Source organism: Rhincodon typus, chromosome 22, assembly GCF_021869965.1.
Source record: "Rhincodon typus isolate 14 chromosome 22, sRhiTyp1.1, whole genome shotgun sequence".
NCBI classification, from domain to species: Eukaryota; Metazoa; Chordata; class Chondrichthyes; order Orectolobiformes; family Rhincodontidae; genus Rhincodon; species Rhincodon typus.
Window position 1 is genome coordinate 25,035,321 of NC_063353.1, and position 18,624 is coordinate 25,053,944.

Genomic DNA, 18,624 nt, shown 5'->3' on the forward strand with positions numbered 1-18,624 from the left:
GACTCTGAAAGTTTAGGTGCATGCGTAAAACGTGCTGCGGATTTGTCTTCCAGGTTTTCAGCCTTATAAAGGTGACTGGGTACAGGCCCAATACTCCATTGAACCAACAACTTGGAAAAGCCAAGCTTACTGCCTGAAACCACTTAGATATAAACGAGTTGATAAAGTAAGTACGAATTGAAAATGAAAAGACTCTTAAAAAGAAAAGTGGCTGAAACAAGTTGTAATTTGAAAACACAAATTGAATCAATAATGTAGAGTAAAAGGTCATTTACATTTCCAACCCTTGAGTTGCTGTTCTTCCTTTTGGAATGTTTCATAAAATATTTTTGCAGCTGTAAATACCTATTGAGTTTATAGCGAGACCATTCTTGCATGCTTGGGACACACTCCAGATACTTCAATTTACATTTGCTTTTAAATCACAAACTTACCTTTACTACCTTTTTTAAACCATGTCTCTTTTAACCCTTCTGCTCTTCCTTTTAACAAGCACCATAATTTAGTCAACCGGGCCTGTCTTTTTTTTTAAGTGGAAGAATATAGAGCTATTGGAGATGATGCAAAAAAAACCAGGAACTGCAAAATCATACCTATTGAAAGATGAACAGGCTCATTCTGTATTCTGAGGGATGAGTTGATAGAAGTGCTCAGTTATTAAAAGGTTTTAAGAGAAGAGAGACAGAGTTTTCACTTGTGGAAACTTCTCTATCCTGGCACAAAAAGAAATAACTGCCAAAATTTGTATGTGATTTGCCTGACATCCAATTTTTGTCATTTATGTGAATGGTTTGGATGTGAATACAGAAGGTATGGTTAGTAAATTTGCAGATGACTTCAAAATTGGTGGTTTAGTGGACAGCAAAAAAGGTTACCTCAGAGTGCAATGGGACCTTGGTCAGATGGGCCGAGAAGTGGCAGTTGGAGTTTAATCTAGATAAATGTGAGGCACTACACTTTGGTGGGGCGAATCAGGGCAGGACTTATACACTTAACGGTAAGGTCCTATGCCAAACATAGGGACCTTGGAGTGCAGGTTCATAGTTCCTTCAAAGTGATGTCGCAGGTAGACGGTAGTGAAGAAGACGTTTGGTACACTAACTGTTATTGCTCAGCGCATTGAGTGTAGGAGTTGGGAGGTCATATTGTGACTGTACAGCACATTGGTTAGGCCACTTTTGGAATACTGCGTTCAATTCCTCTCTCCCTGCTATAGGAAAGATGTTGTTAAACTTGAAAAGGTTCAGAAAAGATTTGCAAAGAAGTTGCCAGGGTTTGAGCTTTTTGCAAAGGGTGAATAGGCTGTGGCTATTTTCTCTGGAGCATCAGAGGCTGAGGGGTGACCTTATAGAGGTTTATAAAATCATGAGGGGCATGGATAGCGTGAATAGTCAGGATATTTTTCCCAGGGTAGGGAAGTCCAAAACTAGAGGGCATAGGTTTAACGTGACTGGAGAAAGATTTAAAAGGGACCGAAGGGCAACCTTTGAATGCAGAAGGTGATGCATGTATGGAATGAGCTCCCAGAGGAGGCTGGTGCAATTAATACATTTAAAAGGCATCTGGATGGATATTTGAATAGGAAGGGTTTAGAGGGATATGGACCAAATGCTGGTAAATGGGACTAGATTTATCCAGGATGTCTGGTCTGCATGGATGAGTTGGACTGAATGGTCCATTTCCGAGCTGTACAATTCTGACTAACTACAATAGTATGGTATAAACAGGGACCCTGAGCAATAACTGTGGGGCCATCTCTCCATCTTGGAGTGGGAGATGAGATGACAGTTTGTTTTGATGCGCCAAGTTGCCATGATCTGAAAGGATGGGAGAAATGAACAACTTCCAAAAAGGATTTGGATAAATACTTGAAAAGGAAAAATGAGTTGCCAGGTTTTGGGTAAAGAGTGGGGTGGGGTGCAGCTAATTATTAGATAGAATTTTCAAACCAGATTAACATTCTATGCTATAAGATTTGATGACTGTGTGGTGTCTATTTGGTGTTTTCTAACATAAATAGTAAAAAAAATTGGTATGTCAAGCTTGCTGCGCCCATCACTAAGACTGTGGTTGATCTGTTGTGACATTGACTGCACTGTCTAACTCAGCCACAAATATATTCAATGATCTCATCTCCTTGCTCCCGAGGGGACCAAATTTTAAATGCCAATGAACTTCTGAGAGAAGAATTTCCTCCCAATCGCTATCTTAAGTGGGTGATCTCTTATTTCAAAGATGTGCGGTATTCTAGCAGAGAACAAAATAGAATAGTCATTTATTGTCACTTTTTTTTTTACAAAATGTGTTTAAGTTGCTATACTCCGGCGCCTGTAAGAATAAACAGAAATTCAAGGTATAGGGATCTGGGTGTCCTTTTGCATTAATTACAGTAGGTTAGAATGCAGGTACAGCAAGTAACTAAGGATGCTAATAGAATGTTATTATCATTGGAGTGGGCAGGTTGGCTTCTAAGAAAAGGTTGGATGGAATAGACTGGTATCTAATGGAATTTAGAAGAGTTAGAAATGACTTGTTTGAAATAAAATAGGATCTTAAGGAATCTTGAAAGGGTAAATGTGGAGAGGATGTTTGTCACTGTATAAAAATCAGGGGGTATCCACTTAAAATGGAGATAAAGCATTCTTTTTCTCTAACAGAGGTTGGCGAATGACTACATGGAAGAAGATCCTAATACAGCACAAACACAGTAGAAATAAGAGATGAATCCAAAAAGATAAAAGGTTTTAAAAGGCAGTTATAGGAATCAGTCTCAGAAATGTTAGCAAAGAAAACTTAGTAGAATGTTGCAGCTTTTGTAGTGGAGGTTACTGTTAGTGTTGACATTGGTAGATGAACAGTCAGCTTCACGATCCTTAGTTGTGCAGATTAGCTGACATTCTGGAGTTCTTCCCTTTTGGTTGTGGTTGCATACCAGCATTCTGGGTGAGGGAAGAGTCCTTTCTTGCCTGTTTCTTTTTTTATTTCAAACTAACTCCAGCACTCTCGAGTGTCATTTCTTCAACTGTGACTGACCTTCACAGCACGCGAATGCTAGAATGCAGGCAGGGTATTCATGAGAGTGTTCGGTCCCAACAGCCCACAGCGGTAGAGTTGAATTCAGCTTTATATCTATCCTTGTGTACACCTGAAGGGTAAACCAAGTCTGCAAGAGGTGGCTTCCTGCCAAGAGAGGAGAGACTGTTGTCCCCTTTTGTTTTCTCTTGTGAAGCCTTTCCCTGTTTGACGTTTCCATGACAATATACGAGGAGACATCCCATTGGCTTCACTTTGCCAGTCACTGAATTCTGAAGACAAGTCATATTAGATCCAAAATGTTAACTCTGTTTCTGTCTCCACAGGTGCTGATATTAATGTCTTTTATTGCAGTCTACTAATTTTGCTGTTCCTCATACGTGGAACCTCTGTAGTTCCCTCGAAGTTCACCTTTCAGAATATAAATCCAGCCCGTTCATGCCCCGTTAGGCATACCTTCAAGATTCTGGTATCTTTGCCTGTAAATATTTGATTTTTCATACTCCAATGCCAGTGTATACTTTATTTACAATGGCCACTAGAATTGTACCCAGTGTAGTCTAACCAAAATGGTTACTGCTACATCTATGCGTTTGCAAGTAATGTTACTGCTCAATGGGAATAAAATTCCATTTCTGCACAAACTGGAAACTATATTTGTGTTGATAGAACATTCCTCTTGTAACTTTTCATCTCAACACAACTGATCAGAATGAATATTGTTGTTGCATTTCTTGTTTGAAGGTACCAATAACTCGAATACTTCATCGAGGTGGTGTAGTGGATGACATTATATTCTTCACTCTTGATTCTCTCCGAATGTCACAGCTTTATGTGCCTAAAAAAGATGATTTAGTCAACGCAGTCATTATTGAAAGTAATCAGTCTTTATACCAATGGAGAGCTTTATGCATTGGACTAGCAGACAAAGAAAGGTATGATATAATCCTGCTTCACAGATATACTGAATACTTTGCCAAATGTTTGTTCATTTATTTTAAAAAGTTGCTATTCAGAATGCTTTGTGTACTGTTCTGTCAAATGGGCAGTTGGTCTGTTAATGGTTTGTCAATCAGACATGCCTGATTTTTCTTCCTTTTTTTTCATGGGACATTGGTGTCACTGGTAAGGCCAACACTTGTTGCCTGTCCTAAATTTCCCTTGAGAAGGTGGTGGTGAGATGCGTTCTTGAACACCTGCAGTCCGCCAGACTGTGTCAGTGGCGGAAGAGTGAATCCTTGTTAAAAGTGATGGACTGCTTCAGAATATGAATTGTGAATGGCACTGGGCCTTGTGCAATCATCAGCAAAAATTCCTTATTTCTGACCTCCTGATGGAGGGAACATCATTGAAACAGCTGAAGATGGTTGGTCCTAGGACATGATCCTGAGGATCTCCTGCACCTATATTCTGGGACTGAGAGCCTGAAACAGCCATCTTTATTTGTGCTAGTTATGACTGCAACCAGTGGAGTGTTTTTCATGATTCCCATTGACTTCATTCATCAAATGATGCTTTGATAGCAAAGGCATTCTTCCTTCCCTTCTGAAGTTTTCTGAAGAAGGGTCTAGGCCTGAAACGTCAGCTTTCCTGCTCCTCTGATGCTGCTTGGCCTGCTGTGTTCATCCAGCTCTACACCTTGTTATCTCATCCTTCCCTCCTTCTGTTCAGCTCTTTTTGGCCCCATTTTGACCAAGTCTGTAATAAGGTCAGGAGTCAAGTGTCCCTGCCAGAACTCAAACTGAACATCAGTGACCAGGTTATTGCTTTGATTGATATTTGATAGCACTGTTGACAACTCCTTGCCTCATTTTTCTGATGGTGGAGAGTAGACTGATGGAGTGGTAATTGACCAGATTGGATTTGCCCTGCTTTTTTGTGGGTAGGACATAACTGCGCAATTCTCCACATTGTTGACTTGATGTCACTGATATAACGGTGATGGAACAACTTGACCAGGGCAGTGGCTTTCTTTGCCCATCATCCTAAGACAGTTGTTTACACCCTTATATAGTGCATTGGGTTGGTTGATGACTGGTACCTGTGAAACTGGGGATCTGAACAGGTGCTGGGATGTATCATCCACTCATCACTTCTGGCTGATGGTTGCAAATATTTCACTCTTGTCACTGTACTGATGTGCAGGATATCTCCCTGTATTGAGGATTGGGGAGGATCCATCTTGGGTTAATTGTTTAATTGTGCTGTTATGTAGGCTGCGTGTTTAATTTTTTTTTGGGAATTGGTGAAAATGAATTTATTTCAAGCTCTGAGGGTACCAGGATTGTTTTCCTTTTAATATAAGGTCAATTTGGATTTCAGAACATTTTTAACAAGGCATTTCTTGGAAACCATAGTTTCAGCCAATTGCTAGACTTGTGCGTCAGAGGTGACCTGGCTCAGTTTTAAGGCTGCAAGAGAGCAGATATCTGTTTAAAAGTACTTCAGATGCAGGTGGAGTTGGTGTCCAGCCAGCTAAAGGAAAGAAACTTCCCGGCTGAACTCGCCTGTTCCTGAAAATAATCCTGGTGTTTCCAGTGTGATACAGGGGAAATAAAAAAAACAATGTGGTGGTTGGCATGGGAAGCCTCTGAGGGTGTTTGTATCAATATTTCCTGAACAAGTACATCAGAAATAATATAGATAATTAAATTGAATATACTTCCTGAACCCTCTGCTTTGGTACTTAAATTTTTTAAACAAAATTCCAGGTATTTGTTGAGTCTTTGAAATAAATGCCAAAAACTGCTGTACATCCAGCAACCTGTGATGTCAATGACCTGTCCAAACGTGCCAGAACTCCAGAATGGCAGCCATCTTTTATACTTTTTGTCTTCAAGAACTAACCATTATTGGCCAAAGGTGTGTGTTTTCTCCAAAGTGAATGCCCCATTTTCCTTTACCTGGTGTGTACCTCAGGTTATTCAGAGATAAAATATTTGTATTATTAAATACTTGTACATTCATACTTATACTCTGTTTAACCAGTTTGGCATCTTTGTTGAATATGTTTTATAAAAAATAAATAATTTTGTGTCTATTAAATAAACCTGGTTGATCAGTCTTTTGTTTTACTAAACAAGATACGAAATATACAGTTGGCCTGCAGAGCTTTGATCTGATCTATTGGATGTGAGATTGTGTAACTCTGCCTTTTTTATACCACTTCCTCTGTTTGACATGAAATCCTGTGTTATGGTGGTCACTGGGTTGATACCTCAATGTCGCTTCAATCATCATTGCTTCCCTAATTTGCTTCTTTATTTTGAGAAAAGAGAACATTCTTGCACCTTGTGGTATTTTGTTCTTTTCCAGAGACTTCTATTCGATAATGTTAATTTATAGTTCTTCACATTATGCCAGATATTTCAGTCTGAATGTTTTAATGTGATGGTACAATGCGTAAAACGTGCTTTTCAAAACTGGGCATTTATTCCTTACATTAAAAAAACTGAAGTAAGCAATTAGGAGCTTTTATATAATTTCACCAGTTGCTGAAATGTAGAATATCCTGATAGATTCTGTTCCTTTTTCCATATCTATAGTTATCTTTAAAGGCAAAGTGGATAAATTAGAAACGAGTAATTAAAAGGTATAGAAATAGGATAGGAGAATGAAAGAAAGCGGATAGATGTTGCAGAGAACTGATTAGTTACACTGTACTTTGCAAAATTTTGTTTTCCCCTCGTTTTTATTTTAAATCATTCATTGCTGTGCACATTGCTAACATTTAATAGGTTTAAATTTCCACATAATGGTCAATAACAGTGGTAAATTATTCTCAAACACACCCCGCTTCCTGTAAAGACTCCATCCCATTCTCTCAGTTCCTCTGTCTCCGTCGCGTATGTTCAAATGAGGCTAACTTCGACAAGAGAGCCTCCGAAATGTCTACCTTCTTCCTCAACCGAGGGTTCCCCAGCTCCGTTGTCGACAGGGCCTTCAACCAGGTCCGACCCATCTCCTGCACTTCTGCCGTCACCCCTTCTCTTCCCTCCCGCAACAGCGATAGGGTTCCCCTTATCCTCACCTACCATCCCACCAGCATCCACATCCAGAAGATCATCAGACGCCATTTCCGCCACCTCCAGTGAGATGCCACCACCAGACACATATTCCCCTTCCCTCCCTTGTCCACCTTCCACAGGGACCGTTCCCTCCAGGACACCATGATCCACACTTCCTTCACCCCCAACACCGCCCCACAGCCCTACGGCACCTTCCTCTGTAACCGGCAGAGGTGCAACACCTGCCCATTTAACTCCTCCCTCCCCAGAATCCAAGGGCCCAAACATACCTTCCAGGTGAAGCAACGCTTCACCTGCACTCCCAAGAATCTAGTCTACTGCATTCGCTGCTCACAAAATGGTCTCCTCTACATTGGGGAAACGAAGCGTAGACTTGGCGACCGCTTTGCAGAACATCTACGTTCTGCTCGCAAAAAAGACCCCGAACTACCTGTTGCCTGCCACTTCATTGCACCACCCTGCTCCCTGGCCAACATCTCTGTCTCTGGCTTGCTACAGTGTTCCAGTGAAGCCCAATGCAAGCTGGAGGCACAATACCTCATTTTCCGCTTGGGGACCCTACAGCCCTCCGGACTCAATATTGAGTTCAATAATTTTAGGGCCTAAACTCTCCCATGCCCCCACCCCACACACCAGGCCTTGTTACCACATAGCCTGCCATTACACACCCCCTGTTGTTAGTCACTAACAGTCCCCATTAACAACTGTTCACCCTCCCAGCCTGATCGTTAGCAACTCCTTCGACTGTCCAACTGTCTTTCTTTCTCTTTGGGCTCTATCCTATCATTTACTCCCTACCCCACCCACCTCCTTATTTTCTGCATATAAACTGACGTTTTCCCAGCCACCATCAGTTCTGAGGAAGGGTCACCAGACCCGAAATGTTAACTCTGTTTTCTCCTTCACAGATACTGCCAGACATGCTGAGCTTTTCCAGCAACTTTGTTTTTGTTCCTGATTTACGGCGTCCGCAGTTCTTTTGGTTTTTATTTTGTAAATTTTTCTCAATTCATTTGAGAAAAGCATTCAAAGTTGTCTGGAATCCACAGGCTAAATTTTCATGGCCAAGTTGGACCATTTTGTGATTTTGTATTTGAGTTCTGAAAGAACTGTGCCCAAGTTGTTTCTTCCCAGAGGGACAGGGCTAGGGTAGAGTTGGAGGCTACTGCCCCTTAAAGTAGGCCTGTGTAATGGTGTCTTAAAGCTGCTCAAACAGATGTTCGTGTTTTTGTTCCCAGTGTATGGACCTTCGAACAAAGAAGTCAACATCTGTTCATCCGTTTCAAAGACTCAACAGATGTCCGGATTTTAAATGTTAAATATCAATATCTTTCTTTAATAAAACAACTACCTGTACCATTTCTGAAGAAGGGTCTAGGCCCGAAATGTCAGCCTTCCTGCTCCTCTGATGCTGCTTGGCCTGCTGTGTTCATCCAGCTCTACACCTTGTTATCTCAGATTCTCTAGCATCTGCAGTTCCTACTATACCTGTGGTTGTTGTAGCTCTCCTCAAATTCTTCCCAGCATATGGCCTATGATGCTACATATAGAACACGTCCCACGTAGCTCCAGTTCTCCTCCTCTAATAGGAAAACAGGATGAATAGAAAATTAAAGCTGAATTATTGGGTTATCTTTTCCATTCTAGTTCAAAGCCTCTAAACAAATCATGTCTCAGAATTCCTTTTGTATTCCTTTCCCTACCAGTTGTTTTTCACATTAACTTAACAGTTCAGTATTGTACCTCAATGAGGCAAACAACTAGAATTCTCACCATTTGTGTCTGCACCAATTCAGCTCCAAATGATTTCTCGTCATCATTATCCTCTAACACTTTGCTTACATGGCTTTATACATAAATCTTGACAGATTATTTGACCACATTGTGAATTACAATCAAGCCTAAACCTGTCTGTCATATGGCCAGCTCTTGCATGACAGTACTTGTTTCTGTGTAACTCAGCTTTTTCGGAAAGTGTCTGTGGAATATGTACGATGAAACAGGATGATAAATTGAATTCAGTAAGAACATACAAAAACAGCATTGTCATACTGTCTCTCGGATTGAGAAATTTATGTTGAACAAAGCTGCAATCCAATACAGAGTATGTTGCAGAATTCTACAAAACACCTATGAAGTGAACAGCATTTTAAATCATACTAAATATTCTTCCCCTTCCAGTTTTTTGGGGATTTGGAAGCTATTATTTTGACTTCTTTTTTCCCACTTCCTTAGCTTTTTCTGTTTTGGTTAGGCATGATTGTGTGTCGTGTTTTTCTGTTCTATTGCTGCAAAAGTTAACAGTGAGTTTAACCTGCATCTTATCACACACGATTCCCGAACAGCAAGAAGATATACATTGTTTTGGTGTACTGCAATATCCGGTATCCTTAAAGCAATTTTTGATATCAGTTCAATTGATGACACAGATTAATCTGCTTGTTATTTACTTTGGTTTTAATTTAAATGTAATCTAAATTAAGTCAATGATGGAAAAAGTGCTTTTGTTTTGTAGGCAGCAGTATCCTGGAAAAGCTCACTATGTCTAGCAGCATCTATTTAGAGAAATCAGAGTTAATGTTTCGGGTCTGGTGACCCTTCCTCAGACCCCATACAAATACTACCTTCATACTTGACTGTACCCCCAGTGATCCTCTCTTTGTTAGTGCATAATTTTTTTGTGTATTTTATGATGTAGCTTTATAGTATCCTGTAGTTTGGCATCAGTATTCAGGCGGCATTCAGTAATGTTCCTGGACCAAATCTGTTCCAATGTTTGAATAATTTGGGGTGTATTTGTGATGTTGTACTAGACAAGGATTGCATTAGAACCCACTATTAAAGCATGTAACTGGATAGATGTGCCATTGAGATGACTTGCATAGAAAATCCTCTCGTAAGCTTTACCCATAGTGTGAGCTTCCCAAGCGTTACATTTGCTGTTTCCAGTATCTAACTTATTACTCAAACTAATTTGGGCACGACAAGCTTTGAAAATTTATTCAAAAGTTCTTGCAGCACAAGGCAGAGCAACATTGGTACTCAGGACTATGTGATTTCCTTTTCTCCTTTTTTCAGTATTTTCCAAACCCCACCAAATATTGCCTTCATGCTGGACTGTACCCCTAGTCATCCTCTCCTTGTCAGTGCATAATTTTTTTGTGTGTTTTCTGATGTAGCCTTCTCGTTGTGGTAAAGCCTCCGATTTAACTCTGGAGAAACTAACCCCGCTGATAGGCTTGTGCACGTGTCCATCAGTCACAAAGACTAGAAGTCACTGACTTCTAAGTGTTGGAAGTTTTGTCAGAAGGCTAAGTATAAAAGGTTGATAGGATTTGGAGTTTAAGTCATGGGGGCCAGCAGCTGTGGTGGTGATGAAGACACTCAAACGGCAGCAAGGAAAAAATGTCAGTGGACCAGACCAAATATTGCACAACCGTTTAATGTGCCACAAAATAAACTGGTAAAGCCTAATGAACTGTTGACACTACTTTAGATAATATTTATTATTTTCAAACATCTCTTTCCTTCTCGAAGAGAAGACCAGATTCTACTAAAGACCATAAAGGATAATTTCACTCATCTTAGACTCCGATTATACTTGTATCCTATAATCTTCATTTTCCAAAGGTTCTAGACCTGAATGTACTATTCAGAATTCAAGCCCCATAAGCAATGTTTTCACATCTTCATAACGCGCAAGAAATATTTATTGATCGCTTGAGTGTCTGACCGAATAGATCTAAACTTAGGATCAGTCAGAGAGATTATCACACAAGTTATGCATTCCCACATCTGAATGCCCTGCTCTGAATTTCCCCAGACGACCCTCTCCATATTCTCAACCCTGGCATGTTCCTTAATAAAATTAGCAATTTGTTACTTGAGGTGTCCCATTCTGCCTGGAGAAATGGAAAGATGTGTGTGGCAAATAAAAATAAACATGATATATTCTCCTCAAGTATTAAAGCTACATTTGATTAGTAATTGAAATAATATGAATTGCATTTGGAATAGTTACATAAATTGCTATATTTGTAATGTCCAATAGTAAAACTAAAGATTTATTTTATTGCTTGTATTAATTCACTAAGAATTTCTCCTATTCAAATTAAGCTACATTTCAAATATAAAAAACACCATGTAAGGTACTGATGCAAAAGCCAGGATGGGGAAAACTTGCAATTTCCAGTGATGTCGCATTTTCAAATCTGACTGTTTTTCAGTTTATCAGTTCCTGCAATAACAGGCAAAGAGCTTGACCCTGATAACTTGGAGTTCTTTAACAAAGAAGGATTGGAAGCTACAAGAAGGATTGACTTTGGTACCATCAAACAGGGAGAGAAAAAAGACTTGATGGTGTGGATCGAGTAAGTTTATTTGAAATAAAATATTGAGTATCTTAAGGATATCCACAGACAAATCTCAATATTACAGCTTGTATGTACATTGTTGAATTATGCTTTCATATAGTCAGCATACAGTTTCCATACATTGGCAGTATTCTTTTTAATAACACCTTTTAATAACCTGCGCATTTACCTCCTCCCTCCCCAGTATCCAAGGGCCCAAAAATACCTTCCAGGTGAAGCAACACTTCACCTGCACTTCCAAGAATCTAGTCTACTGCATTTGCTGCTCACAATGTGGTCTCCTCTACATTGGGGAAATGAAGCGTAGACTTGGCGACCGCTTTGCAGAACACCTACGTTCTGCTCACAAAAAAGACCCTGAACTACCTATTGCCTGCTACTTCAATGCATCACCCTGCTCCCTGGCCAACATCTCTGTCTCTGGCTTGCTACAGTGTTCCAGTGAAGCCCAGCGCAAACTGGAAGAACAACACCTCATTTTCCGCTTGGGGACCCCACAGCCCTCCGGACTCAATATTGAGTTCAATAATTTTAGGGCCTAAACTCTCCCATGTCCCAGCCCCCCACCCCACACACCAGGCCTTGTTACCACATAGCCTGCCACTACTCACCCTGTTGTTAGTCAGTAACAGTCCCCATTAACAACTATTCACCCTCCCAGCCTGATTGTTAGCATCTCCTTCGTCTGTCCAACTGTCTTTCTCTCTCTGGGCTCTATCCTATCATTTACTCCCTACCCCACCCACCTCCCGATTTTTCTGCATATAAACTGACGTTTTCCCAGCCACAATCAGTTCTGAGGAAGGGTCACCGGACCCGAAACGTTAACTCTGTTTTCTCCTTCACAGATGTTGCCAGACCTGCTGAGCTTTTCCAGCAACTTTGTTTTTGTTCCTGATTTACCGCATGCGCAGTTCTTTTGGTTTTTATTCTTTTTAATAAAATAGTTCTCTTTCAAAAATATATATGTTTCAAAGTTAACAAGATAACATTGAAGCCTTTACAGAGAAAAGTGGATTGGAACCCCTTAGTTTCACCCGCAATGCTGTTAACTACACCCCAAGGACTGGAGGCGATCAAGCTGCCCACCATCTTTGTCTCGGCCAATTAGGTACTTCAAAAGGCAGTCAAAGCAGAGTTTTGAATATTTTCAAGGTAGCAGTTGGTAGATTCTTGATATTGCAAAGGTGTGGAAAGTGAGTGGGGTTAGTCAGGAATGTGGAGTAATTGAATGAGTCATGATTTTATTGAATGGCAGAGTGGCCTACTCATCCTCCTAAATCACATGCTTGTAGTTCATGAGCGGAACTGAAATACTAACCCCATAGGTACTTCAGTATCTGTCACCCACAATAGATTCTGTCTCAAGTCAAAAAACCACTGACCTTTCTTTGTAAAGATAAAAGTGGTTGTGATATTCAAGTCTTTTCTCAAATGTTGCCCATTCCTCTGGGCTATTCAAGTGGAAATACCAGAATCCAATATTTACCAAAATCTGGAGCGTCACTATGTATGCATGAATATCAACTTGCAGTGTTCTGTGACAGCTCAACTACTGGGCTAAGAAATCAAGTGAGATTACAATCAATATAGTAAATACATTATCTTGAGCATACTTTTCCTTTCTGCCTTTCAAATCTCTCTCAATACAATACTATTTATGTTATTTATGATTAAAATTTGGTTAGGTACAAGCTCCTCCATTTTCTGTTGCATCCCTCCCCCTTTATAAACTATAATATTCAAGGCCATTGAGCTGCCAAAGTTGTGCTCTTATTAACACTGATCTCGACTGCATGTGCAACATTTAATCAATTAAATTTAACAGTTGAAGTACAGCCACCAATCACAGTGTTAGGTACGTTGAAGAGTACAGTCAGAAAAATGTGCCATTTCTTTTGATGCCAGATCAGTCATTAATTTTAAATCTGAAGTGGAACGATTTTTGTTAATCAAAGGCATTGAGGGATATCTGTGAAGGTGAGTATATAAAATAACTTTGCACATCAAACATAATTTCATTGGCAGAACAGGCTAAGTGGTCTGTTTTTATGTTCTTGCAGTATATTATGGAATAAACATTTTAACAGTAGTGTTTGGGGAAGTTCGTACAAAATGATGCAGGAAGTACTTGGCCAACCTGAATTGAATGATATTGGATAGGATTTGAGAAGTGCTCTCGCTTGAGTCTGAAAGCCTCTGGACACCTTATTAAATGCTTGTGATTTTCTAACACTCAAAGTAATGGAAGGGGTGATATATGTTGTATTTGCATAATTGATGTTCCTTTTATTTATTTTACTTCTGTCACTTTCTGATTTCAGGAACAAAGGAAGGGAGGCTCAAAGCCTTCTAAACTGTAAGCTGGCAGGATGGGAGAGAGGCAATCAGTTCTTTCTGATGTCACCCCAATTAGTTACTGCCTCTGAAAATGGAGCCAAAGAACAACAAAGCCCCAGTAAATTTGCATCTTACTACAGAATTACTCAATCCCAGTCATCCTGTATCGTCCTTGGTTCTTCCCTGCCCAGGATATCAAATCAACCAGATTCTAAGCTTCCCAGTGTGACTCTTGATCAACAGAATGTATCCACACCTCAGGAAAGAAGATCATCCCAGCAAGATGGTTCACGCAATTCACAAAGCGCTCGAGATGATAAATTCCTGAATAATATGTCATCAGCCTCTGCAAGTTCCATAAATGAGCTAAATTGTCTGCAAACCCTTGATGATGCCCATGTAAAATGTGAAAAGATGAAACAAGAGCTTAGCACAAATGTAGAAATTGGTGAAAGGATGCTGCAAATATTACCTGGGGGAAAAGCTTACATAAAACTAGTGTGTGAAGCAAAGTAAGAGTTTTACTATTGAAAATTAAGTGTTAAGAAGAATATTGATGCACAGAACTATGTTGTTTAAAAATAGCTAGATCAAACTTTAATTCTTCCATAATACTTCAATTTCAATGTATTTATGATCAAAATGAATATATTTATGATCAAAAATGATGGCACAGAAAGTTAAAACCTGCTATTTTTTTGGTTGGTTTTAAATGTATAAACAGCATCTGAAAGTAAATCAAGGAATTCTTACTTTCTAGGAGATAATAAGAACTGCCGATGCTGGAGTCCGAGATAACACAGTGTGGAGCTGGAGAAGCACAGCAGGCCAGTCAGCAAGAGAGGGGCAGGAAACTTGAAGTTTCGGGTCGGGACCCTTCTTCAGAAAAGATTATATTTATGATCAAAAATGATGGCACAGAAAGTGAAACGCTGCTATTTCTCATTTCTGAAGAAGGGTCCCGACCCAAGATGTCAACTTTCCTGCTCCTCTGATGCTGCCTGGCCCGCTGTACTCCTCCAGCTCCACACTGTTATTCTTACTTTCTAGTTTGGTTATGGTTCATCGGTCTTTCTCCTGCATTGGTGGGATCAAACTGGGTGTCACTGAGCATGTTGCTGCTGAGTAGGTGCTGCTTGGTAGCACTGTTGATGATACCTTCCATCACTTTACTAATGATTGAGAGTAGACTGATGGGGCAGTAATTGGCTGGGTTGGAATTGTCCTGCTTTTTATGTACAGGACATATCTGGGCAATTTTTCATTTCAGGTAGATGCCAGTATTGTAACTGTACTGGAAGAGCTTGGCTAAGGGAGGAACAAGTTCTGGAGCGCAAGTCTTCAGTACTGTTGCTGGAATGTTGTCAGGACCCATGGCCTTTGCCGTATCTGATGCCTCCAACTGTTTCTTGATATCACGTGGAGTGAATTGAATTGGCTGAAGACTGGTATCTGTAATGCTGGGGACCACTAGAGGAGGCAGAGATGGATCATCCAGTTGGCAGTTCTGGCTGAAGATTGCAAATGCTTCAGCCTTAACCTTTTGCACTGAGGTGTTGGTCTGTTCCTTTGAGGATGGGGACATTTGTGGAGCCTCCTCCTCCTTAATTGTCCACCACCATTCATAACTGGATGTGGCAGGACAGCAGAGCTTAGATCTGATCCACTGGTTGTGGGATTGCTTAGTTCCTTCTATCACTTGCTGTTTGACATGCAAGTAGTCCTGTTTGGTAGCTTCACCTGGTTGACACCTTATTTTCAGGTATGCTGGTGCTGCTCCTGCATGCCCTCCATGTCCATTGAACCAGGGTTGATCCCCTGGCTTGATGGTAATGGTTGAGTGGGAGATATGCTGGGCCATGATTTGCAGCTTGTGCAGGTATACAATTCTGCTGCTTATTGATCACCGACAGCTCCACATGGATGCCCAGTCTTGAGTTGCTAGATCCAGTTGCTTGTGTGTCCATTTGATCTCAGATTTCTCTTGGGGAGTCTAGTGACATGGGATGGTTTTTGAACTGTTTTGTTTTGCTAGTAGCTGGCACTTGTTGCAAAATAATTGAAGTGCATGAGCTGCAGATGCAGGTTGAAATGTGTAATTTTGGCAAGCTGGGAACATTCGAACCTTCATCTTAATAGACCTGTTGCAACAAGCAATTGAAAAGAACAGGAGTTTGGCATAAAAAGAGAGATTACAGTAACTTGGCCATGAGCCAAAGGTCGATTTAAGTATCTGACACTGGATTTTTTTGAATAGTATTTATTTGCTTGAAATATGCATATGTGTTTGGGTTGGCAGGTGACTAAGATACGCATCCAAGCGCTGATGTCAATATGTAGATTTTGTTGATTCTTTAGATACAATTTATTGAAGAATGTTTTAAAAAATAAATTGGAACAGATTGTCAGAAACAGAACATTTCCATTACTAGATTGTCATCACCCTTTGAGTGTGTTTATAGCAGGTATACTTTGTGGAATACTTGGATTGCAAATCCCTTTGAAGATGTTCTTCATGTTCTGGCAATGAGCATATCGATCTTAACCAAATGTATTTCCCAAAAATTGCATGTTTTTTTAATCAATATTGTGTATATTGTGTTGTGTGGCAAATATGGTGACCAGGTTTCAAAATCCTGGTGGAAAACAGTGCTGTACAACAAGACTCGTGCACTTGCTGCCCCTTTGTTTTCAGTGTAGATGTTATTTCAGCATGCTAACTTTTTTTTAAAGGAAAAATTGATTCAAATAGATAGAAATTAACATAGTCTTGAGGTTTCCCTTTATCATGCAGTATAATTCAATTTCCAGTAACTTTGAAATATAATGGATTTCTATATTATTGACTTCACCATGATGGGCATAAATTGTTATTGGAGGAAAAGTTGAAATCATCCTAGAAGGTACTAGATAGAAGCCACACTGGATTTTTTAAAATAATATTTATTTTTGAAATATGCGTTGTTCGTTTTAAACAAATTCCAATAATTCTGCCTTTTTTTACATTATTGTATTTTTATTTTAATTCTGTTTTGCAGAAATCCCGGTCGTAGTAAAGATCTCCTCTTGCTTTATTTTAATGATTTTATGATGGGATGTTATGTGGAGGTGGATGTAATGAGTGATGAGGAATATCTACTGGAACCAAGATCCAGATATCACCCCGTACAATCCAAATCCTTTCAACCAGAGCAAAAAGAAGCCAACTTCATGGTTGTGAGTGTGAGAAATCCTTCAAGGTACCATACATTTTGAAATGTTAGCAGATACCTTGTGGCATTGCTCATGTCTTAATCAGAGGATTCAGTGTTTTATTACATGAAAATGATGAGCAATATATGATGAGGAAATTGTGAAATCCTACAGGATGTGGTTATACAGACCTGCATTGTTTTAAACTAAGTCATGAGCCCGCTGGTTAGAGATCAGGTGGGGAATTGAGTCTACCCAGAAATTGACTAACTGAAGTCTGATTTAGATCCATTATTTGCTGTTTGGAGATGCTCTTCAGAGGGTTGTGTACACCCGATGGGTCGAATGGCCTGCTTCCACACTGCAAGGATTCTGTGATTATTTTCAAATGGCCAGGGTTTGATGCATCAATAAATGCAATCAATCTGCATTCACACCTTTGGGATGATGCATTAATATAGGAATTCTGTTGTAATAATTTAACTGTATTTGAGAAGAACAAATGAAATGGGAACTTTGGCTGCAGTTTGTGCATTCTGCTGCATCATTTCCCTTTTATTGTACAATACAGCCAGGGCAGCATTTTTAGCTTTGAAGTCTGTTTGCCTGTGTAACTACGGCTGGACATTATGGAGAACACAGAATTACCTTCTAGCTGACAAGACCAAATTACACATTCCATACGAGCAGTTGGGTACATCTTGTCTACAAGATGCACTATTCAGAATTCTGTTCCAGTCTGTTTGAATTGCAAAGAAACGTTGCTGAAATTATAGCTTTCTGAAATGATGTTTGCCAATGAACTTGAAGGCAAGGGGAAAAAAAAATTGAGCTTGTCTTAGATTTCAGTGGAATGATGGAGTGTGGAAGTTCCTGATGAGAATCCTGAATCAGGGTGAGAAAGGCAACCAGAAGCAAGGCATTTAACTGATGTGAAGGAATAAATTAATCAAACTTAATCCCACGTTGGAACAACATTGAACCCAGGGATAATAGAGAAGAGATTATTTAAATGTAAATGTTCCAGTTAGATGACAACTAATCGGTAAGATGGTAAGTGCTTTAAGAAGGCCAGGAGAATAACTGTTAAAGGGCATTATTATACTTAACAGCAGAGAAAATATGATACAGGGGTAGTCTGGAAAAGCTGCTGCATCAGATCTTTTAGAGCTCCATCCAGTGATGGAAATGTGCAGCTACAGGTGTAACTATATGCTTGTAACATAAGGTAATATAGTGAGCAATGCTGATTTGATGTGATTTATTATTGTCACGAGATTGTACGAGATACAGTAAAAAGTATTGTTTAGCATGCTAACCAGACAAATACCTTACATAAGTACACCAGGGTACTAGAACAGAATGCAGAATATACTCTTACAGCTACTGAGAGGGTGCAATGAAAGATCAATTCTAATATAGTTAGAGGAAATGAGGAATTTACAGAAGCTGGGGAATGTGATGGATAGCAGCTGTAGGAAGGGAGAACAACCACAGATACAGTCAAGTAGATGGATTACTGTCAGGAAAGGTAGGAGAGGGAGGCAGGTAGTGCAGGAGTCCCCTGTGGCTATTCCCATCACAAAACAGTATGCTGTTTTGAAAAATGTAAAGTGTGAGAGATTCTTGGGAATGTAGCACGGACAGCCAGGTTTCTT

The 18,624-nt window shown here is 39.9% G+C and overlaps 1 protein-coding gene across 1 annotated transcript in view; it reads left to right on the top strand.

The window, feature by feature from the left end:
• LOC109910419 (RNA helicase Mov10l1-like) overlaps nucleotides 1–18,624 on the top strand; it is a 57,883-nt gene that overhangs the window by 19,432 nt on the left and 19,827 nt on the right. Inside the window, exons 5-9 of the mRNA XM_048609953.1 lie at nucleotides 54–166; nucleotides 3,778–3,968; nucleotides 11,288–11,431; nucleotides 13,759–14,286; nucleotides 16,813–17,013. Coding sequence (XP_048465910.1) covers nucleotides 54–166; nucleotides 3,778–3,968; nucleotides 11,288–11,431; nucleotides 13,759–14,286; nucleotides 16,813–17,013 — 1,177 coding nt within the window. The remainder of the gene's footprint in view (nucleotides 1–53; nucleotides 167–3,777; nucleotides 3,969–11,287; nucleotides 11,432–13,758; nucleotides 14,287–16,812; nucleotides 17,014–18,624) is intronic.